The 21988-nt window shown below is 52.1% G+C and overlaps 4 protein-coding genes across 4 annotated transcripts; 2 read left to right on the top strand and 2 right to left on the bottom strand.

The window, feature by feature from the left end:
• The first annotated feature begins 125 nt into the window (after nucleotides 1–125).
• HER10_EVM0012518 (uncharacterized protein) lies at nucleotides 126–2044 on the top strand. The gene is made up of 4 exons (XM_035481912.1): nucleotides 126–207; nucleotides 297–956; nucleotides 1022–1451; nucleotides 1509–2044. The coding sequence occupies exons 1-4, from the start codon at nucleotides 193–195 to the stop codon at nucleotides 1880–1882; spliced, it is 1479 nt and encodes a 492-aa protein (XP_035328616.1). The 5' UTR covers nucleotides 126–192; the 3' UTR covers nucleotides 1883–2044.
• An 8683-nt stretch (nucleotides 2045–10727) lies between these two features.
• On the top strand, nucleotides 10728–13571 carry HER10_EVM0003723 (transmembrane alpha-helix domain-containing protein). Its single transcript, XM_035473387.1, has 3 exons — nucleotides 10728–11931; nucleotides 11991–12481; nucleotides 12553–13571. Exons 1-3 carry the CDS (start codon nucleotides 11589–11591, stop codon nucleotides 12565–12567), a joined length of 849 nt encoding a protein of 282 aa, XP_035327823.1. The 5' UTR covers nucleotides 10728–11588; the 3' UTR covers nucleotides 12568–13571.
• A 1975-nt stretch (nucleotides 13572–15546) lies between these two features.
• Nucleotides 15547–17247, bottom strand: HER10_EVM0011936 (HET domain-containing protein; the record flags this gene model as incomplete). Its single annotated transcript, XM_035481345.1, has 1 exon — nucleotides 15547–17247. One exon carries the CDS (start codon nucleotides 17245–17247, stop codon nucleotides 15547–15549), a length of 1701 nt encoding a protein of 566 aa, XP_035328562.1.
• Nucleotides 17248–17822: 575 nt separating this feature from the next.
• HER10_EVM0012586 (MYND finger) lies at nucleotides 17823–21894 on the bottom strand (the record flags this gene model as incomplete). The annotated part of the gene is made up of 4 exons (XM_035481979.1): nucleotides 21401–21894; nucleotides 21294–21344; nucleotides 18142–21243; nucleotides 17823–18112 (listed from the first exon to the last, which is right to left on the bottom strand). Exons 1-4 carry the CDS (start codon nucleotides 21570–21572, stop codon nucleotides 17823–17825), a joined length of 3615 nt encoding a protein of 1204 aa, XP_035328622.1. The 5' UTR covers nucleotides 21573–21894.
• Between the last annotated feature and the right edge of the window lie 94 nt (nucleotides 21895–21988).

Raw genomic sequence — 21988 nt, 5'->3', positions numbered from 1 at the left:
GCTGTGCCATGATTTTGAGACGTTTCCGTCAGACCCCGGTGGTTCTGACGATCTTTGCTGGTGCTCGTTAAAGAGTTCGTCTCACTAGTCCGCTGCGCCATTGTGGTTTACCGTTTCTTTTCTCTCTGTGTTTGTCCTTCGTTGATTCCCAAATGTCAAGGCTGAGCCAAATCAATTCCGAAGTGTCTCGCGATGTCTGCAGCTCATGTAAGTCTTCAGCAACGGCCGTACAATGATTCAGTCCCGGGGTTACACAAACCATCTAGATGGTCAACTAACCTGATTTGATAACCCAGGACCATGGGAACCATTCGCATTCCCACGCCACGGAGCAACCAGGCCTAGAAGTTGTATCACACGAACAAGAGAAGTTCGCACGCACAGAAGATCCCACGTGGTCCGGACTCCAGGTCTCCAATCATTCTTATTACGAGAGCGGCAAGGAAGCAGTTTCTGACCACAACGATACCGACAAAATACACATAATTTCGGGGCAAGGCGAAGTCGCAGAGCTTGAATCTGAGCAACCAAAGCGAAGAAAACGGCTATGGCTCATCGTTGGAGGAGTCATAGTCGTTCTTGTGGTTGCAGCAGCTGTCATCGGTGGGATATTGGGAAGCAAGGCGATGAAAGCTGCGCAGGTCAGCGATTCGTTGCCCACGAGCGTGGCTAGCCCTACCAGTACACCGAATCCCACGGATGCCTCCAACACGACAACAAAATCACAATCAATACGTCAAGGATCGCCACTTACCGTCACCGGATGGAGTCAGTCTGGGGGAGTTGAACTATTTCTGTTTTATCAAGACGACGACTATCAAGTACATCGGTCGACATATGACACGACGAAGACAAGCGGCAACTCATCATGGCAGACGCCGGATAAGTTCAACTCATCTGCGGATGCAAGTGCTCGCTTGGGGGCGACTATCATTCAGTATGATGCTTCATACCAGGTGGGTAACTTTCAAGCGCTATTCTACGCGGATGTGAGTGAGCGCTAACAGGCCGGTCTCTAAAGCCGCAAACTGAGGTATTTTACACAAACGATGACGGCCGTGTTCTCGGAGTGAGCATCAACGATGCTCTGAACCCAAATTATGAAGAAGACAGCATCAAGAACATGGTGTTGAACTCCCGTGTCAATAGTAGCGTCGCAGCATATTGGCCTTGGGTTATATATCAGGAAAGCAGTGGTGGAATTGTCGAGGTGCGAAATCGCCTTAGGACTGAATTCTCGCCGGCAGCCGAGTGGGACAAGAAGAGACTCAATGTCTCTGCGGATAGTGACAGTCGGCTAGCGTTGGTTCCACTATCGGCCAACTTCAGCAAGATTGCTGTCCAAGGAGGTTATGGGATATTCTACCAGTTCAATGGAGCCTTGGTTGCGCTGATACCGGATCTTGGATCCGATGAGCTCGCTACTGATTATGCAGACTCATGGCCTACAGGTATGTTGTTGTCTTTTATTGTACTGGATGTTCATCAAATAAGCTAACCAATCAAAGACTTCCCAGCTGTCACAAATATGCCAGGAGGTGCACCCTTTTCTGCATTTTCAGTTGCCAGAAGTTCAGATACTCTGCAGAGAGTATTCACTTACGTCCTTTACCTTGACAACAATGCAAACATTAACGTCATTTACAACGATGCCTCCTCCTGGAAAACGGCTCAACCAGCTACCTTGAAGGGTGTTGACGCCGACACAGACATTACCTGCCTCACCATGGCCACGACACACCGCGACTCTTTTACACAACAAGTAGTACTTGGAGCGCAGTCTTTTGATCCAAGGTGCTACTTTCAACGTGAAGGCTTGGTCAGAGAGGTGATTCTGACTAATAATGAGTGGGTGGATAATGGAAATGTGCCGATACCGTAGGAAAGAAGGACTAGACACGTTCTTCGCGTTGTACACGTATGAAGCATTTGCTAGTAAAGGTTGATGACTGAACTCTATCTAGAAATATATTAACGAAACTCTGACTAGGATTCGGAATCAGATGGAGACACAATACTTCGATGGGAATCAAAGTTGTAGGGCTTGTTATCAATACGTTCTATCAGAGCGAAGACAAATATCAACTACATTGTTGTGTAATGATACAATTATACTTTCTCGCTGTAAACGAAACATGTAACCGAAAAACGACAAGCACATGCCAATAAGAAAAATTCATGCACATGCCGAAAGTGGACGATTGTATGAATTTCTAAAAATGAGAAAACAGTTCAAACTATCTCCATCAAATCGTGACAATAGTTTTTCATAAAATCAACAGAACTTCATTGTATGATATCTCATTCTTCCATTCCTCTTAGCCAGGGGCTGTATCTCTGAAATAACAGTTGAGTGTACGTGACGCATTCTCCTCTAGTCGAAATAACCCAAGAACACTGGATTGAAGATTTGTTTAACTTCAGTCCTTCATAGGAGGGCTCATGCCAGTAGCAAGTTATTCTGAGTTTGATCAAGGTGACAAAAAGAATCCAAAGGATGACCGTCAGCTCTGGAATCATTTCATGTTATTGCAGACTTGACCTTGTGGACCATGTTTCAATTTTCTAACTTATCTTCTGTAGCATGAAGTTGCCTTTGTCGCACTTCCAATGACATTGTCGATGTCGTTCGAAGAATAGTGCAAGGATAAGAAGCATGCAATTAGTCCAAATCGATATATCCCATTTGGTTGATCCATTGTTTGAGTCCCCCTAGTCAACTGTCGATCTATGAGTCCCTCAAGTCCAGCTTTGGAAGCATTCGAGATAGAGACTTGGAGCTTGTTATAGAGACAAAGATACAAGTACGACCTCTAAACCTCAAATTATGAATTTTTCCAAGTGGAGATGTCCAAAGATCACTTGTGTAAGGTAGGCACCCAGCTACGTGCGGCGCTATCGATGACGACTGCCATTGAAGCTCTACGAGATACGATCTATCTTGATCTCAAGTCACGTGCTTGCCTCACCTCCGTAGCTCAATAGAGGAGCACGGTAAATCGATCTGACCAGAATAAAAAACGGTTAACATTGCTTCATAGCGTCGATATGGGAACCGCATGTCATCCATTAGCACGCTGCTCCAATTGAGGTACTTTTTTCACCCAACTTCGGCGGGCTGTTAGGATATAAGGCGGCGCGCCGCGCAATGCAGGGGAGGAAAAACTCAAAAAAAAAAAAGAGCCACTGTTCCTTAAGCTCCATCAGATGAACTCTTCAAAGCTGAAAAAGAGCACACTAACGCTTGGCATCCACCGGTGGCCGAGCTTAACAGACTCTTCGGGCCAGGTACCGTTTTCCTTACACCCTGGCCGAGCGCTTCAGGAGGCCGGTCCGGGAAACGCGCGGCCACGGACCCTCCTCTCCCCATCTTCGAGCCTTCGACTCGTCACTCGGCGGGAAAAGCCTTGGGAGCTTCTTCCTCTTTGGGTCGGGTTGGAGACTACCCACGTACCACTTCCGGAAGTGCAATCACGATTCGGGACGTCCCTGGCGAGGCTGTGTTACGTGTATCTTTCGATGCTTGTGGAAAATTTTGCTTTGGAGGTATAGCGATGTAAGGCTAGGAAGAGAAAGGGGACCCGACCGTTCAATGAGGCATGGCAAGGAGCGTACCTAGATTTGGGGCATTGGGCACAGCGAGCATGTGCTGCACAAATCACCCGCCCATCGCGAAACTTACTCAAAAGTCACACGTGGCATATTTGACAGCTGTAGCCGACCTCCCCACTGGGAACGGATAAGGCATCTTCAGCTCGTGGCAAAATAACTCAAAAAAGGAAGATCAGAGATGATCAGGGACAGTTCGAGGCCTTGGGGATCCTCTCTCGGCTCTCTATGGATGACGCAAGAAGCATGCGTGCCTGAGATATTTGCGGGAGACGGGGTCTAGAACCTTTTTTTGTTGGCCCATTGAACTTTCAAAGGCTGAGGGAGCGTGAGAGAACGCGTTCCCGGTTTACTGTGGGGGAATGGTTTGTAAACATCAACATTAAGCCCCTTCTCGTCTTGACACGTACAGCGGCTGCATCTCGATGATGCGGGAAAAAAAGACTTCTGCACGCGCAAGAGCGGATGCGAAGATGACTTCTGTAACGGCCGAAGAGAGACTATCGAAGAAACCAATGCAGGAGTTTCGTCAGGATGTTCAAGTCTTCTTTGTTCCAATGTTGACGTTCGGCACATGGAAAGGGGGGTGCGGACGCGGACGGGCGGGCCATCGGCGACCGGATCTAGAACTGGCACTTTGCTCCACAATTCAGCAGCGAAGTTCTCGATCTTGTCGCAGTCGGCGACATTTCAGCTCACGTAAAGATACGGAGACGACACTGTACTCCCGTACTGTCGTCCACGGCAGGCGTAAGCCGGTCTTCCGGCCTTTTCGCTGCGGGCTGCAGGGGGAAGTTTGTAACTTCTTGGAGACTTGGTTCATATTAGTGTAGTGCCTCGGGGATGGGGCACCATGATCCTGAACGGTTTCCATGTGCCTTGCCGTGGTTCGACTTTCCTATGCTAGATCGAACGTTCGGTGTTAGGGCTGTGGCATTTTGGTTCCTGGGTCTCTCCTAAATCAGCTCTTTACCGGGAATATGGGAGTGCAAGGCAGCCGGAATAAGATGTATGCACGGCGGCAAAGTTCTGTCCCCTTGGTCTATGGCCGCCATGATTCCCAAAGTGAAGAAAGCTTCAAGCCCGACATGCCGCTCTATTTTCGTAAAGGAAGCGTCATGAATGAATCCTGTTTGTGGGACTTTTGCCCGTGATGATATGGAATTTCACCAAGCTGAGGATCAGGAGCCATGTCTTGCCTAAGCAAGGTGGCGCTCATCTCCTGGAAGACGTGCCTGAATTCCAAGATTCTTCCCCGACCACTGTTGGGTTTGGAACATGTAAACATGGTGGAAGAACCGTGTCGGAGCTCTGCAATTAAACATGTGAGACCCAGTCTCACATAATGGACGCGGGATGTTCACAAAGTGAGAGGGGAAATGTCTGAGAAGTTGGTGTGTTGAAAGTCGTCCCATGCCCCATGCCCCAGGCCCCAACGTTGCTCAAATTCGAGACTGCTGATGTAATACGACGGCACGACGGTAGGATGTTCTGATTTTCAGATGAAAAAGAAGGACACCATTCAATCTGCTTGCATGTTGAGCAGGGCGGGCCTCGGGCGTTTCTGGGGGCGTTGGATGAGGCACTTGGCTAGTGATAATTAGGGCGAGGGAACTGGCGGGATCTGCGGCAAGGCCAACGGACATTCAATACCTACCTAGATGAAGCCTAAGCCAAGCCAAAGCCCATCTTTCATTTCGCGACGGAGGATGAAGCGATGTTGAAGGGTCGAAGCCATCGCTGCCGTGGCCCGTCTAACGCTGTACGTGGCGGCTATAAAGCATCTCGTTGAACAGGCGACGCCGCAGAAGAAAAGTGAAGAACTGGGCCTTGCTCCTGCGCTTCGGCTTTTCTGATTATCTCGATGGGCTCCCACCCGAGATGGCCGTGATCGGGATCCCCATCCGGCCGCACGCACTGGAAGGATTGGGGGCGGATTTGACAAGTTCCCACAATCGAAACTGGCCGAGCTGGATGGCGGTTTGGACTACTGTGAAGATGGGACGACCGGTGTCATCAGTCACTGGCTGGCGCTTTGCCTTGGTGGTTCTCGGGCTAATATGTCTTGCTCTCCTTGGAACTCTGGGCAGTTGGGCTTGCAGAGGGAACTGGGAAGGTGTCCGCGGACAATGACTCGACCCCTTCTCCAGAGCATCCACAGCGAGGAACGGCACAAAAGACTGTGGATAGAATTAAACGCTGCTGGAGGGGAGAGGGGGGATTGCCCCTGCACCGACGCGTCTTGGGAGACGGGGGGAGAGTTGTCGGCATCTTGGAATAAACAGCGCAGCCGCGCAGCGAACGAAATCGAGTGGTTGATGGCTAGTCCGTTGGCGTCACAGTCAAGAATGGACTCATGGAGCCCTCGGGCGGCGGTGCTTTTAGCAAGTCCTGGTTCGGGAACCCGCAAAGCAAGGAGTAAACGTAAACCGGGAGCCGGGAACCGACTCGAGATAGGAAGCTCGGGGAGCCGATCAACGGAGTTTAGAGATGTATTATCTCTGGGATCTCTGGGACCCTGGATTTGGCTTGGGAATTGGCACGTCGGGCTCTCATCACCAAAAGGGGGTTCTCGGCATGAGAGACAGGTCATCAATGATGAGAGTGGTTTTTCTTCGTATTAATCAAGAGAGATGGGACCCGTTGGAACGCTGCGAAGGTTCTTTGCGGCAGTGCCGGATGTTGGCGGCGGTATTGGTTTCCTGAAGGATGCCGCTCGGGTGGATGAGATGTGATGATTTTGCAACTTGCGAGTTCGAACTCTACGAAATCCAGAGTCTGCTGTCTGTCGCATCGGATTATCCTGCCGAGGGGTTGCTTTTCTGCGTCTGAAGGTTTGAGCTGGAGGAGATTGCGGTCTGTGAAGGTTGAAGAGACGGGCATGTAGGGCGAATTCACAGCACAGGGAGAATCGTTGCTTCTTCAGGCGTCTGCTTACATCTACTATGGTTAAAGGGAGACTTTTGTCACTTGGAAACGGCCCCCAATCAACTTACGACAGTCGGACACTGAAGACGCAACTCGCTGAGCCTTGGTGAGGGAGAATTTGAGAAGAGGAACCATCTGCTGACACATGCTCCGAGGATGGGAACCCCTCGGCCTCTTTACCTGAAAAGAGGAGTTGCAGGCCGGAAAGGGCCACCCTTTTCCCTCCCTGAACCGCTCTGCCAGAAATAGTTCACAGAACAGCAACATCGTCCATCAGAGCGAAGTAGCGATTGGACGCGAGACCGACATGTAGAACGCCTCATGTTCTGGAAGAATGCAGTCTCGATGAAATTCCGCATCAAGAGACGCCATATCGAACCCAGCTGCCCATCGCGAAAACCGAGAATGCTGATTCTACCCAAAGTCGCGGGTTCGAAAAAAAGCACATGGTCAGGCATTCAACATCATCTCCTCTTTCTTCGCTAGCATCTCGGCACCTGCCTGGGCTTCAATAGCGTCCGTTGGTTTGGATTTTTGCATATAGAAATAGATCCCAGCTTAACCTAGTTAGGCCGTCCATGTCACGCAGCATTTGTGTGTACAGAGTATTGGAGGCGAAGGGGGACTTCCATGCTTCTTTCGAAATACACGTACATAAAAATTGTTCTATCGATATCAATGAATGATCAGACATCTCGCCTGCAGGAAGCCAGCGAGCAGCCCACAGTAACATGACGTGGGTTTTCCTTCTTAATTGATTGTTGAGGCTGTGCTAAGAAGCAACATCAATATCAAGCAAGGAAAAAGTAACGCATCCCGGGCCACCCCAAGCAGGAACCTGCATCGGATGCCCGAGTGTGCGGACGACTAAGGACAAGCTTCTCGATTAAGCGTTTCTTCCTCGAGAAACCCACCCCCTCTGTTCCGCAGCAGCCCAGGATATGCGCGTTCAATTGATCACAACCGCTGTCCAACAGCCGCCCAAAGCCACTGAAGAGATGAAATTCTCCAGTTGATGCAGCGGTGCTCAGACGGTGCTTCTGACTCTTCGTGGTGATGGTCCCCCGGGAACATGGGAGGCAGAGGGTCGAACACGTTTCCCTGGTGCGTTGGATGATGAGCCCTCATTTGCTGTCTACATTTTCCCCATTCCATCCACACTGCCTTCGTGGAGAGTGGTGACTGGTCTTCTGATCTCTAAATAGCCATCATCAAATGTTCCTTCTCGTACTGCACGGAGCAAGAGGCGGACAGAAAAGCTCCTTTCACGAGCTTATGTGCTGGCTTCGGCGGAAAGACATGACCGGGACCTTCATCCTCAATCTTGCGTCTGATGCAAGCTACCTGCACACTGTCACTGTGAAGTCCTGCTTGTGAAAGTTGACAGACACAAGACAGTCCAGAAGACGAACCGGCATGCTGCAAGCCTCTCTGTAAGCCTTCTCCCAAGCCTCTTGGCTCGGCCGCCCGTCCTCGTATCCCATCCACACTTCTGGGGTAGAAGAGGGAGAAAGGGGTGGCGTTATCCAAACCAATCTCGCCGCCGTCCTTCTGCCGTGCACCGCGAGCGAAGCAGCAGGCCTCGAGGCCTCGCTGGCAACGGCATGAGCCGTTCGCCAAAGGCGCTGGAATAATGCATCGATGCACAACGTTGGCCAGTCGAATAGTGAATGACCGTTGTGTAATTGTGTAAGTATCCGTACTTTAGGTATGCACACTACTTTATACGGGGCACTGGCGAGACTGAAATCCAACGGTTCGCGGCATCTCGACTAATCTCTCATTCGACCATCACCAGATGGCCGGCCAGACCGGCCGATTTCTCACGCACGAAGCTGCACGTTTCCCTTCCCCCAGATAATACGCCCAACTCTGGCAACATCCAATCTGCCGTACCCATTGCATTACCCGTCCGGGTTCTCCATTTCAGTGGCTCCCGTCCCCAGGTGTTCGAGCCTTGGTGTCGGACAAGATAGGGTGATAGGATCCTCCGTACGGATACGATAGCTGACGGCAGCGCCCCAAACCAAACGGTACAGCCAACCGGAATATTGGCTAATACTGCGAGTTGTAACTAATAGGCGGTAGGCCTCGTCTGGGACGGTCAGCCACCGTTGGTTTCTCGTTTCAAGTTTCAACCTGCGACTTTTGGGCCGCTGCCCCCTCTCCTCCGACGAGTTTCGTTTTCCCCCCTGTGCCGTCGTTTGGGGCGACGACGGCATGAAGATTTGCTGCCCGTTGATGATCATCAGGGACATAGCAGCGGCCAGCTATTACAATACCAATACCGCTCTGTTACGCTATGAAGCCGTCGACAGACCCGTCATCGTCATTGTCAGCAGTCAACTGCTGGGCATGTGCTGGCCACTACTGCAACTCAGAGATCCAAGCCAAAACGTCCGTCCGAACAGTCAAGCGGGAAGGAATCAACAGAAAGCAAAGAAAGCAGGGCCGAATCCTCCCCTCTCACGCGGACGGGTACATACGTCCAGCTGGCCCGCAAGCTGCGCCTGCAACAAAAAAGACGAGACGAAGAAGAAAAGAAAGAGGGACTCTGAGGGAGGGGGAAATAGGCATGACCGAGCGAAGGTTCATCCTGTCAGGTAATCCGTGGCACCAGCGGCAAAAAATGCAACGGATGCCGGTGCTCAGGCGTCCCGCCGCACAAATCATGTACGGACGGGTACCTGAGTTTCTGTACGCTCACTGTGGTATTACTGTTCTGTATGGTGCTCTGTATGGCACACACACTCTCTCTTTTTTATCCCAGTCTCACCCAAAAGCATTCTTGGGTGGTTCTGTCTGGGATGACCGTATGCACGCCCATGCGCGTGACACCCTGACAATCAGCGTCAAACACACGGCCCCGGCGACAGTAGGCGATGAAAGAACACAGGCGGGAAGAGAGAAAGAAGCTGTTCTTCATTTACTATGGGAACTGCCGTGTTGTGTGGTTGTACGGCAGATAACCGTCAGCAGAGGAATTCCCTTCGCGTCTTCGCTTTCGCAACCACGAACCACCTCCTATTCTGACTTCAAAGCGAAGCGAACGGCACATTCGGCAGATCGTACACGAGCAGAGAAGATTCCACGGTTGGAAGCGGCCGATCGGGATGCGATGCCCATGAGAAGATCGCATCCTCGAACAGCGAACAGCGCTCAGACTTTCCAGAACACAGGTATGTCTTCACAACTCAATGCCGCTGTTCATAACTCGCCGTGGTATCATCAATGATGTAGCGAGTGTGTCAAGTTATTCACCGCCTCCCCCTTTTCCATACACCCCGTGCACAACATCACATTTATGAAGGCCCGCGCGATATTCTCGCAGGCGGCATCGCACACCAAGAGCTCGTGGTGGTGTGTCGCATATGTGGAGGATTAAATTGGAAAGTGGATCTGATCACTCGACGGCTCGCGATAGCGTGTACCATGAACAGCCCATCAAGCTGAGTCCTTGTTATGGCAGGCCGAGGCCTCCCACCACTTCATCTAACAGACTTCGGTCTCTTCAAACCGTACTCAGTACCGCCAACCCCCGATACAGCCCATGATCTGCACAGTCAACTGCGCCCCTGACGGTAATTCTTGTTCCTGAATTCTTGCCCGGGAAGACCCAAACATGGCTCACCCCTGTCGCACTACTGCGGATGTATCCAATCGACGCCAACGTTGGACAGCAGCACGAAAGAGCTGTACCCAATCGAATCTGTTCGGATGGAGCCAAAGCCAGGCGCGGCATGAAGCCATTGGATAACGGCCGCGTCAAGTTGTCGCTCAGCTATTCCCAAAACTGCCTGAAGCCGTGGATTCTCTTCCCCCCGGTTTTCCCTTTCTTCCATCCCAGTCTGTTCACAACTTCACCCCCGTCTCTGCTATCTCTCTGTGTATGTCTCTCGCTGCCTCTGTGCCGCTGTGAAAGCCACGGACGTGTGGCCAGGGGACCCCTTGGCTGTTACCGAACACTGCTGCAGGGCATGTCCTAGAGTCGAGGAGGGTGTCCCACTGTCGAAAGTTACGCGTGTGTGCCCTCTCGAGCTGGAAAAGTTGTGCACACACCAGATGGCAGACAGACGAAGCCATCCCTACCTTTGCCTAGACCTGCCCTAGTTTTCACTATTCAGTACTCATATGTACACTACACACTGCACATGCCTACACTACCACCCTCCTCAAGGCTCTGTGGGCACGGGAGATAGAGCCTGAGAGGACGGAGGCAGACACCAGAGAGAGAAAAGAGGAGTTGGTACTTGTGGTATTCTGGGTCTACACCCTCCCGAGCCCCCCGGGATGCCGCAAAGTGGACTCCTAATTTCGCTTTTCCTCCTCATCTCAACCCACTCCGTGCTCGTTTCCCTCTTTTCAACAAAACAAGCCGTTCCCTCCAATTCCACCCGCTGTCACTCGTTCCATTTCCTCCCCTCCCCCCCAAGTCTCTCCCTCTTCCATTGCCTTGCCTTGCCTTGTTACTCATCTTCCCAATCTCGCCAAGGTCTCCTCCTCTTTTTCCCTTGTTCATTTACCCTCTCCTTTCAATGTCATTTACTCGGTGATATCCTCTTTTTTTGCCAGCAAAAGAGAACAACGTGAAGGAGAAAGAACAAGAGGCTTCGTAAAAGCCCAAATCAACTCGCGAAGAAACCAGTAGGAGGCCTATTTGTGCCCACACATTCTTTAGGACTCGCCCTGTTTGCCGCACGACCCGAACACGGTCCTGCTTCGACCGACACACTCGCTCAACCCTCAACAACATCATCATCATCATCTAACCCTCCTCCGATCGACCGAATTACGATTCTCTCGACGGATACAACTTATTAATCGAATTGGGTGGAAAATCGAGAGGACGCTGCTTGGATTTCGATATCTGGGAAAGCATTCGGTGGCCGACTGAACCGCACCGAGGCAATAACCCCTGAGACACGTCGACAACCCTTGAACCCGCAAGACCTGTCATCGTCTTCGAGTCCTGGAATCGATTCGAGACCGCACCTTCATTCAACCTACTTTTCGTTTCAACGCTTTCGTTATACCCCCCCTCGACAACCATTATGAAGTACTCAGTAGCTGTTCTGGCCGCCGTGGCCTTTGGCTTCAGCTCAGCCCAGACTGCCACCACTACCTCAGGATACCAGAAGCCCAGTGAGGCCGCGAGGCCAGGCGCCATCACCAACCACGGATGCTACAACGCGTCATCAACGACATGGACGAAGTACCCCGTCGAGAATATCAGTACCGGATCATGCACACAGGAATGCCAATTGAAGCAGAAGAAGAATGTCGCTGCTATCAACGGCGAGGACTGCTACTGCGGTGACTCGTACCCGCCAAAGGTCGACGTCGTCGACGACAAGAAGTGCAACTTCCCTTGCCCGTTCTACCCGGAAGAGGCTTGTATGTTACCCTACGTCTCATTGTTCAACTTTTGATGTAATGGCTAACCTGTGTGAAAGGCGGTGGTGTCGATGACATGATGTACTACTCCGTCTTCAACACGGGTCTCAAGCTCGTCGTTCCCGATGAAGACGTCGCAACCACCACAACCGCCGCAGCCACCACCAAGGCCACGACAACAACCGCCGCCAACGGCGTCGTCTCAACCGTCATCGAGACCCCCGTCGCGACAACATCGGCCGCGGCAACCGAGACGCCCAAGAAGAGCACTAACGTCGCCGGCATCGCCGCGGGCGTCGTCGTCGGTGTCGTGGCCATCGCCGCCATCGTCGGCGCCGCCTTCTTCTTCGTCCGCAGGAAGCGCAACGCCGAGATCGAGGAGGAGCACCGCCGCAACGCCGCCGTCAACGCCTTCATCGGCGGCTCCAAGCCGCCCAGCAGCAGCGGCGTCTCCATGTCCGACTCCCGCATGGATCCCACCCTGGCGCACCGACGCATGAGCGATGGCAGCATTGCCGACAACCAAGATTACTCGCGGAAGATTCTCCGAGTAAGTTTATGAGAGATGAGATGTTCTTAAAATGAGATGAACCCTGAGAAAGCTAATTCCCCTCATCAAAGGTTACCAACGCATGAGCACCTCACGTCATGACGACAAACGACCTAAAAAGCCTGTCCTGGGGCTTTCTTTGAATTACTTCTTTCTACACAATTCTGGCATCAAAGGCGTTTTGTGGTGTTCAATCTCCCGACGCTGGCTTACTCGGGGGCGTCTTCCGAAAAAAACGACCAGTGTCGTCGGATTTTTCATTTGTATCATGGTGTAGGGTAAACATATCTTGGGAAATTACGATATGGGTTTTTTGCGTTGGATACATCTATCAAATCTCTCTTGTTTTTGGACACAACCATACACAAAAAATCCGCCCTTTCGGCCACGACCTCCCTCCCTACGCCGTCCACTCCTTTTGCAACTATCTACAATTTAGACAACTTTTGGATATCACAACCAACCAACCAACCAACCAAACGGGGGGCTTTCGTCTCGAGACATTCCCCCTCCTACCCCCCCTTACCTACCCTCAAACTACAACCCGCCACTACCACAACACCAATACCTTTTTTAAAAACACGTCACCCGGTCCGCCAACCACTTGCCACCTACACTGGGTTCTTTCGATTCTACCGATGGGAAGGGGTTGGCAGGCCGAGATCTTGTTCATCACAAAAACACGGCGGCAGTTGGAGAAATAAAAATCTTGTTGAACGACATTTCATGGAAAGAGTCGTAACGAAGTATGGTGGCGTAAACCCCCCTTCCCATCTTGTGTATAGTAACCATGGCACCTTCATATTATGATCGCAAAGGGGCATACGTCTTGGGAGGGATTATTACACGGGCAGAGATTTTCAATATCATCTTGGATAAACCAGCCTTGGCCCTCCCTTGGCGTGTCCGCGTGAGAAGCGAGAGAGAGAGAGATTTGGCCAACTTGGGCTCAACCCGATGGAAGCAGGAGATAGGAGGCTGGTGCGGGAATTCTTTTTTTCTGGTTGATACAGCGTGTTCAAGGTTAACTTGGGTTATGGAACTGTGGCGTAGTAATCGAGCAAAATATCCAATGACCTCATATTTCATCATTCTGTTCCTTCCAATCGCATTGACTTGACGAACGGCCCCGTGAAGGACCATTTGACAGTGAGATGGCCGTGAACTTGCAGTAGGACAAGATCCGACTGCCGCGTCTAGTACACTGGGCGTTCTTCCGAGCGCCGCCTCCGAGCTCCGAGCACGCGCCGTTTGTGTGTGACCCGGCTTGACGAGAGTAATGTGTGACGAGGTCACCTGACATTCTACAACGGGACTGCAGCCTTTTCTCCCTACCTACTTACTACTCCATCGCCTCCCTTGCAGATTGCCGTAAGGTAAGGTAGTGTAACCGACTGCCAACTTTCAGCCTGCCCCTCCCCAGCCTTCTGCCAACATTTTTAAGCTTGGGCAACAAGATCATACCTTGTTTGCGGGCTGCCCGATGGGAGGCAAGATACGGATACCCGAGTGAAAGGCCTCCAGCACGTGGGCATCGAAGACTGGGGGGGAGGGAATAAAGACAAAGATTGGGATTGGACGTTGGCTTGTGCTTGCACCACTGGCTGTTCAGCGTTCAGCCTTTTTCTGTGGTTTTAGTGTGGGTGCGCTGGGGAAAGAAAATTGGGGATTGGTGTGTGTCAAGTTTAGGCCCCTGACGATCATTTTTCGGGATTTTTTTTTTCTCTCTCTGTCTTGTTCTTTCTTGGTGTGTGTAGTCGGTCCGTTTGTGTGGTTGTGAACAGTACCTTTTTGGTCGAGTGACCGGTCAACGAACGCTGATCCTTGGTAACTGAAACCAGTCACATCACTGAAACTAGCCGCCCCGAGGTTGACACGTGGGAAGCGAAAAGAGAATAACTTTCGTCTGCTCTAGTTTGTAAGATCTCAAGTCTTCTCAGTTGTGTTGGTTGGCTCTTGACTCCTAGTGTTCGTGGAGTCCTCGGACAGCGAGCGGTGTGTTTTGAGTGGACTAGGTGGAACAGAAACAATTGAGCGATGTGTTGAGGCCTGGAGGGGATGTCCCTGACGATGATGATGCCTATCCATCCTGTCCCAGTTCTTGGCCTGACGCCATTTTCAGTGTCCGAGTCGAAAAAGTGTCACCCCCCACCCTTGCTTAGATCTTGTTGATTGGTTTTGGGGATGGCTTGTCGTTGTTTCAACAGCGACGAATGAGCATAGCCAGCCTTTTTTGGGGGCTGGATATCTGGCTGAAGTTTGGTCTTCTCGAAGTATCGGGAGTTGCGGGCTCTTTGGTAATGACAACAGGGCTGGGGAGACTGTGGAGATTTGCAAAGTTGTGGACATGGCGTGGGTTTCTTTTCTGGGGGATCGTTGAAGTCTCTTCTACCTCCTTCGGGCTCTTCGTCCGAGTAATTTGACTCTGGTTCTGACGGAGGAGGAGAGATGACATAGTCGCCCGGGACTTTGTAAGTGGGTTCTGTGCTGCTTGATGCATGTGCCGAACGGCAGTATCGCTTTCTGGTACCGAGCCCGGATCCTTTCCCAAGTGCCGGGTTTCGCGGTGTGGTATCCGGGCGCTCGGGATGACGTCGTGACGGGGGCACGGGGGCATGAAACGTCGTTGCTTGGTCTTTAGGTCGACGAGGGCTGGGAAAATGTTTGGTAGCGCTATTCGTCTGATCTATATCGTATCAGGCCTGCTATAGGGAGGAATGAACTTGCAAGTTACGAGCATAAATGTGACAAGTTCTTCCACGCTAGCTATCAATCGATGATGTATGGGGGGATCCGGGGACGAGCAGATGGAACCGTAATCGAGGGTATACAACTCAAGATACTCAGTAGGCAAGGATTGACAAGCTAACGAGGCGTCGTGTGGTCAGTATGGGTCGACGACAATACAAAGCGGCCCTGTTTCCATCTTAACGTCTCTAGCGCCGAACTGAACGGAAGATCATAGGGTATTTGATATTGCTTGAAGCTAGATTGATGCTGGCTGCGTCATTCTATAGGGTATCTGTCTCTGGAAGATGTGCTCACACGCTTAAGTGGCCACGAAGCTATCCCAAACCTCCCACATGTGGACTATCGGTTTCATCCGAAAGCCTCTGCGTGGATCTATACGTTGGTAATGGAAGCCCTTCCTGCTCCTGTGCCCTTTGAGAGCCCTTGATATATTTACAAGATACTATCAGGCGCATTTCCTCGTCCACTTCTGCCGTGAAGGTCACATCGACAGGGAACTGGCGGTCATCGGCAGTGGCTCGCGCAGACGACACATTCCTAGGGGAGAAATATAGCCGGGACAACTCCATATGCACTTTCGAGAACACTTGGCCCTCCTTCAGCTCCCAGGGCCCATCTGGGATCAGGAATAGCTGGACTTTGGGGGGTTGACCTTTGGCCTTGTACACAAATAGAAAGACTACGACATCCGCCGGCAGAACGCGCAAAGACATCTTGATGACGCCCCCAAAGTCTTCGGTCTGGGCTTCCCCCACGAATCCCCGATGGACGGGGTCCCAGAGGTCGCTGGGCTCGACCATGAGAAGCGTGCCATGCCTGTTGAGAAGGTCTCCCTGAGGCCAGTCCAGCTTGAAGAAGTGGCCTGGCCGCTGCTCGAGTCTCCGGCTCTCTGAGCTTGAGACCGTCTTCCTGACGCATATGTCGATCAAGCCATCAGATAGCGGCCCCTCACCCTCGTACCGGCAGCGCCCCGGCGTCGCGCGGACCCAACCCTCGGCGGTGAAAACCAGGCCGATGTGAATGCGATGTGAACAGCGACAGATTTGGCAGTTGCCTTGTGTTCCAAAAGGGAGCCACCAAGTGGCGCTTGCCTCTGTGTCCATGCGCAGGATGTCTGTAAATCGGACGCCCTTGTTGGTGATGGAGAACTCGATCCGGGCCAATGCAAATTGGCTGTATCGCATATAATTACCGCAGAATGTGAATTCCGCGAGTTCTTTGGCGAATATGCCTCTATACCGCTGTTCTTCATCAACTGCTACCCAGGCGAAAAGCGACAAGTCGTCCGTGCCCTTGGCAATCTCTTCCTGGAGCCGCTGGAAGGCCTTGGCGCCCTCGCCGTAGATCATGGGTATGTGGATGTCGAAGAGCCCGAGGAGGGAATAGGCCCGATCCTCGACACGGGTCGTTCGGCGATGTGCTGCCCAGGACATTTTGACGGCTACGGGAACAGCCGATAGTTCCTTCTCGAATGTCAAGATGTCGATATTGATGTTGGTTATCGTCGATAGACACCCCGACCATGTGTCTTTGGAGAACCTCAACTTCCACCCAGCATCGTAAAACTCCACATCGGCCGGCGCGATTAGCTCCTGCAGCGTCCAGCCGCGAGTGAACCACCTACACCTAGACAGGTCGGATATCTCATAGATCCCAGGCCCAGTGCCGCCAACTTCCGGGCGGAGATCCGAGAGAAGTACCAAGCAGACCTTCGCCTCCTGGTACCATCGAAACATGGAGTTAATGGCTTCGCTGAGCTCGGCGCTGCTGGACTTGTCGATACAGCAGGTGTCGACCCACGCGTATCCCAGGCCCACCTCCTTTGCAATCTCACAAGTCTTTGCGACCTTTTCAAAGCCTGCCTTGCTCTTGGTCGTCGTTGCAATAGTGGCGGAGGTCATTTCCTGGAAAGAGACCTCGCCGTTGTCCCATGTGTGCGAGAGTATCGCGTACCCAACCTCTGATGGGTCCGTGAAGCTCTCGAGGGCGAGGGTCTTCGTATTGAGAAGCCACATGACCGAACAAATCAGAAGGTCCCTCAGCTTAACGCTGTCGAGACGAGGTCGGACGGCAACGCTTTCGTCTGCGAGACGTGTTTCGCATGATGTTCTCTCGTTGAAAAGATGGCTTCTCAGCTGAGGGAAAAAGAGGGGAAAGAAGCTGAAAGATGCTCCGTCCAGATTTGAAAGTGCAGAAAGTCAGAATACGCGACGCCATTGGTCGCTCAACATAGCCTGCATAAGTCTCCCGCGATTGATACACGGAAGCCTTGTTACAAAATTGCCACACGATTGTCCCTTTTGTGAAATGTTCGGGTAAAATTGACGTCAGAAAGTACGTGAGGCCGCCTTATTAGTACATGGTGACTGGAAATGTCAGCAATGCTCGCGGAAGCATAGTCGACCTACCTCAAGCCCAAGACCCCCAAGGGGTAACTGTATGCATGGAGCTTGGGAAGTTCATCCTGAGCTGTCGCCAATGTAAGTTTTCACAGTAGTAGATATCAACAGAAGGGGAGAGAATTGAACGAACGCCGCCGAGAGTTTGGCCAAACAATCCCTGTATTTTCTCAATCGCAACAATGCCGAGATCATTTTTGATACGCCTCGCTTTCCTTGCACTCGCCACGATGCTTTCGCCAATCCTTCTTCTGGCAGTCGGCACTGCAATACTTGACACTCAAGCAGCGCATACACTTCTTCAGAGCGGCGCCGTTCGTCGGCTCCTTGCCACAGTTGGTGCACCTTTCTTTAGGCGGCGCCATCCCATTAGCGCGATAATCCTTGTATTTATTCGTATCCACAATCTCCTCCACAAACGGTACAGCGAACGTCGGGCTGATGGCAATGCGGGTGGCGTATTTGGACGCGGTATCCCATTCTGGGAGCCCGATGAAGTTCGAAGGGAACTGTCCGCGGCCACAGGAGCAGGTTCGCTGGGTTCCAGCGATAGGGGTATGGTGGCACCGGCCTTGCGGTACTCGCACGATGACTTGTGATTCCACGTCCGGGAACGCTCGGCCAGGGCGGGGAGGACCTTCTTCCAGAGGATGAGTTCCTCGTCGTTGACAGTGACAGAGGCCATCTCGAGCTCTCTGAGAAGCAGAAGGAAGGGCTCTACTTTCTTGATAATGGGGGGCGTGAACGGTAGGACTGCTGCATCGAGGACGACGGAGGCAGAGGCGGCATCGAGACGGAGAGCGGAGACGAAGAATAGCATGTGAATGCCGCCGCGGTCCGGGTGGTTGAGGCAGAAGAGGCCAGTCTGGCCGCCCTGTTGACCCGTGGAGAGCATAGTCATGGTGAATATTGACTCCTTGAAGTTGACGCGGGGCGAAGGGGCGAGGTCAAGCCTGCTAGCGTTGATGCGCTCGCGCAGTGCCCTTTCACGGACCGAGAACTCGAAGGAGAGGAGTGTGTTGAGGAAGGGAAGCTCATCCTTTTTGGCGACGTTGATAATGGGGAGGCGGTCGAGGTTTAGGTGCGGGGTGTTGAGATCGGCTGGAGTGTTTGAAAGACCTCGTGCAAGCTGAGTTGGGTAGACGAAGTCGGTGAGTACCGTGTTTGTTTCTGGATCGCTGCTAGGTTCGGCAAAGGGGGCGATGACCTCGACGTAGGCAGATGTGCGAGCGATGCGAGTTTTCGCTTTGCTGGCGTCGATGAGAGTGGGAAAGGTAAGAGGATAGACAAGCTCCTTTTCACCAAACACGACGTTGACGGTGAAGGGAGACACTTGATCGAGGGTGATGGGTAGCTTGTCAGTAAGGAATTTCTTGCCCTTGGCAGACAGGATATCGAGATGTCCAGTAATGGTTTCGATTCTGTCCTGCCTTTGTGATGCGTTTGCGGTGAAGGACGATTCCGTATCCTTGCTCTTTTCGAAAGTAGCCTCTGCGACCAGTCCCGCAGCTTCAGAAGCAGCCGGATATCTCGTCTGACCGGGCATATACTTGGTGATGAAGACGCTCTCCTCGTCGGCCAACTTAGCCTGGAAGATTCTGAGTTCGCTACCGAGAGTCTTGCTGAAGACGGCGATACTTTGAGCAGAGCTCAGAACCTCCAGGCGGACGTAGGAAGTTTTGCGTTCCACCTGCAACGCCGCAGCAGAGACGTAGAAGGTAGCGATGAGCGGAGATTTCCCAAGCCAACCTGCTGGGTCTGCATCGACGGTTACCGAGAAATCGCTGGTGTCACGGTCACCGCTGGATTTGACGGTGCCAAAGACAAGCTGTACCTCGTCGTAGAAGTTGTGCCACTTGTGGGCAGCGTCTTCACCAGAGACCAATGAACCTCTGATGGTGGGGGAACTGATTCTGGCTTGGTCAGAGCCATCAAAGACCCGCGCAATCTTCTCTCGCGGGACAACTAGAGTCACGGCCACGACCTCTGGGACTGACGTCCAGGAGTCGAACCCGCCGAGGTCACGGTTAGGCTTGATCTCTGCCAGAAGCCAGTCTTCTGAGCCGACTCCTTGCGTATGCATCTGAACAGACAAATCTTGTCTAAGATTCCCGGTGAACATCAGGCTTCTTTCAGCGGATACTTTCTGGAGCAAAGCTCCCCAAGTCTTTCCAAAATTGTCGACAGATAGACGCAGCTTGAGATAATGGAGAAGGGAAACTAGCGTGCCCCGGTGGAAGTGGGAGTAGGCCGTGTTGCGGAGAAGCTGCGTGACGGATGACTTTGAGATGGACAGCAGCTTCATGGGGTTTTCGTGCGCGAAGACCTTGAGGTAAAGGTTGAAGAAGATGCTGGCTAGCGCCTCAGATTCGATCGCGAGAGGGCCGGAAGCGTTGACACCCGAGAAAAGCTTGCTCTGTTTCCATGTAATTCGACTGTGCACTTGAGCCACTTCGTCGCCCTTCGCCTGGATGCTCTTGGTGCTCAGACCGATCAGGATCTCATCGACGCTTGAAACGGCAGTGGAGTTGGTCCAGTATTCGACCGCGCTCGCGCCTACCAACAGCGATATCGTGGGCCCGTGGCCGTACAAGAGGGTATCAAAGGCCTCTTTGGCGGTGCTTTCTCTCTTCAGAAGGGTTTCGGTGAAGACAGCCGACCAGGGGTGGGGTGTGAGCAGAGGTAGAGCTGACATGAGAATGTTCAATGTGCCAAAGTGGTCTGCGAGGTTGGAAGTGTCGACAGTATCGAATGCGATCGGAGCTGTTGACTTGGCGCCGTATACATCTTGGTCCAAGGACAGGACGCGGGCATCAAACTGACGACGGTACCATCCGGCAGACGTCTCCTTGGTGACGATTAAGTGCTGCAGAGTGTGGCAGAACGCAAGGGCTTCACTGGCGACGGAACGGATCACCAGCTTCTTCCCCCGAAGAAGAGTCCCACAGGCAGCGGCCCACTCTCGGAATTGTGTCTTTGCAGCCGAGAAAACCCTGTCCCTCTCATCCTGTTGATCAGGCTTGAGAGGAGACTGATCGGTCAAGGGGATGAAGGCCGCAGCAAGATGGAAGCCGAGGATGGGGTCAGTTCCGTAGTGCAAGAGATGGTGTTTCGACAGCGAGGCATAGAAGAGGGGGTTTGGGTTGCTGACGGCACCGTTGGGTGTAGCGTCGGCGGACTCCCAGAACTGCTGAGAAGCTTCGGTGACTTCCTGTGCGTTTTGTAGTGCAGCGGGAGCAGCTGATCGCAAACCGGTGAAAGCTACAGCGTTGCCGAAGGCAATTCTCTTCATCTCAATGGAGTGTTTGAGATTAGCAGTCAGGGCTTCGGAGTTGGCGATGACGTTGTCAGACGCAGCGGCATTCTCATAGCTGACCCAGACGGCACGAACGTCGTCGAGGGTAGCCTGATCACAGAAGGGCAGGACCTTGCCGTATGAGCTTCCTTTCCACGTCTTCAGAGACTCTGATGCTTTGAGAAGCTTCTTGACTTGAGATGACAAGATGTGTAGGTCTGAGCTGTCAATGTGAAGGTTGTAGTACAAGTTCCAGGGGGTATTTCCGGAGACATTGTTATTATCGATGAGCAGAGAGAAGAGAAATATGTTGCGTGCTTCAGATGGTCAGTAAATAATCATTGGTGGATGCAAACTTTGAACATACCTAAGATAGCTTCATCGATGTCATTGACTGTGATATCCAGAGTGCGACCAGCTGATGGCGAGTTAGTGAGGTGGATGTGATTTTATCAAAACCTATGCAGCACTTACGTAGTCCAATCTCATTGTAGGCTGTGTAAACGATGTTCCTCACATCGCCGCAACCAAGTAGTAGTAAACTGGCATCGACTCCATTAGGCAGGTTTTTGGCTAAGTTGATGGCCGGTGTATTGCCTAGCGCATAGAAGTAGGAGGTCGAGTTGGCAACAGTTGGAGTGAACATTGTGACTGAAAGTGAGCCTGGGAAGACTCAGATGACGTGAAATATGCTCGATGATGAAGGCAGAGAGGAGTACGGAGTACGGTCTCTGTATGCTCCAAGGTGTTAAAATGCCCTTATGAGGTCGACGTCCTACCACCAAAGGCTTGCCCGCGTCAACGTCGCCCGCGTCGACGGAATAGCAAAAGGAGGGGACGAATTGTGGTCTCAGACCAGCATGTAGTTGGTAGGTCAAGGAGGGAAACTCCCAAAGTGAACGAGATGAAATCTCAAGAGATGACGGAATGTGAAAAGGAAGCTCAACTTGATCTCTCTTCCCTCTTTCGACTTACTCAAGCGAAAGTCGGGCAGGACAGAGGCACACAGTTTTGGTGACGAGGTAAGAGCTTTGGAGGGGTCCGTGGCAGCTGGCACCAGAT

The sequence above is a fragment of the Colletotrichum scovillei genome (assembly GCF_011075155.1).
Source record: "Colletotrichum scovillei strain TJNH1 chromosome Unknown Contig00010, whole genome shotgun sequence".
NCBI classification, from domain to species: Eukaryota; Fungi; Ascomycota; class Sordariomycetes; order Glomerellales; family Glomerellaceae; genus Colletotrichum; species Colletotrichum scovillei.
The sequence above is the reverse complement of the archived record's forward strand: the minus strand, read 5'-3'. Positions and strand labels throughout refer to the sequence as shown.

Bases quoted from the DNA above. Each gene is read 5' to 3' on its own strand.
- HER10_EVM0003723 (XM_035473387.1), top strand. From the start codon at position 11,589: ATGAAGTACTCAGTAGCTGTTCTGGCCGCCGTGGCCTTTGGCTTCAGC. The intron at 11,932-11,990 runs GTATGTTACCCT...CCTGTGTGAAAG, and splicing joins GTTCTACCCGGAAGAGGCTT to GCGGTGGTGTCGATGACATG.
- HER10_EVM0012518 (XM_035481912.1), top strand. The intron at 957-1,021 runs GTGGGTAACTTT...CGGTCTCTAAAG, and splicing joins AGTATGATGCTTCATACCAG to CCGCAAACTGAGGTATTTTA. The intron at 1,452-1,508 runs GTATGTTGTTGT...AACCAATCAAAG, and splicing joins TGCAGACTCATGGCCTACAG to ACTTCCCAGCTGTCACAAAT.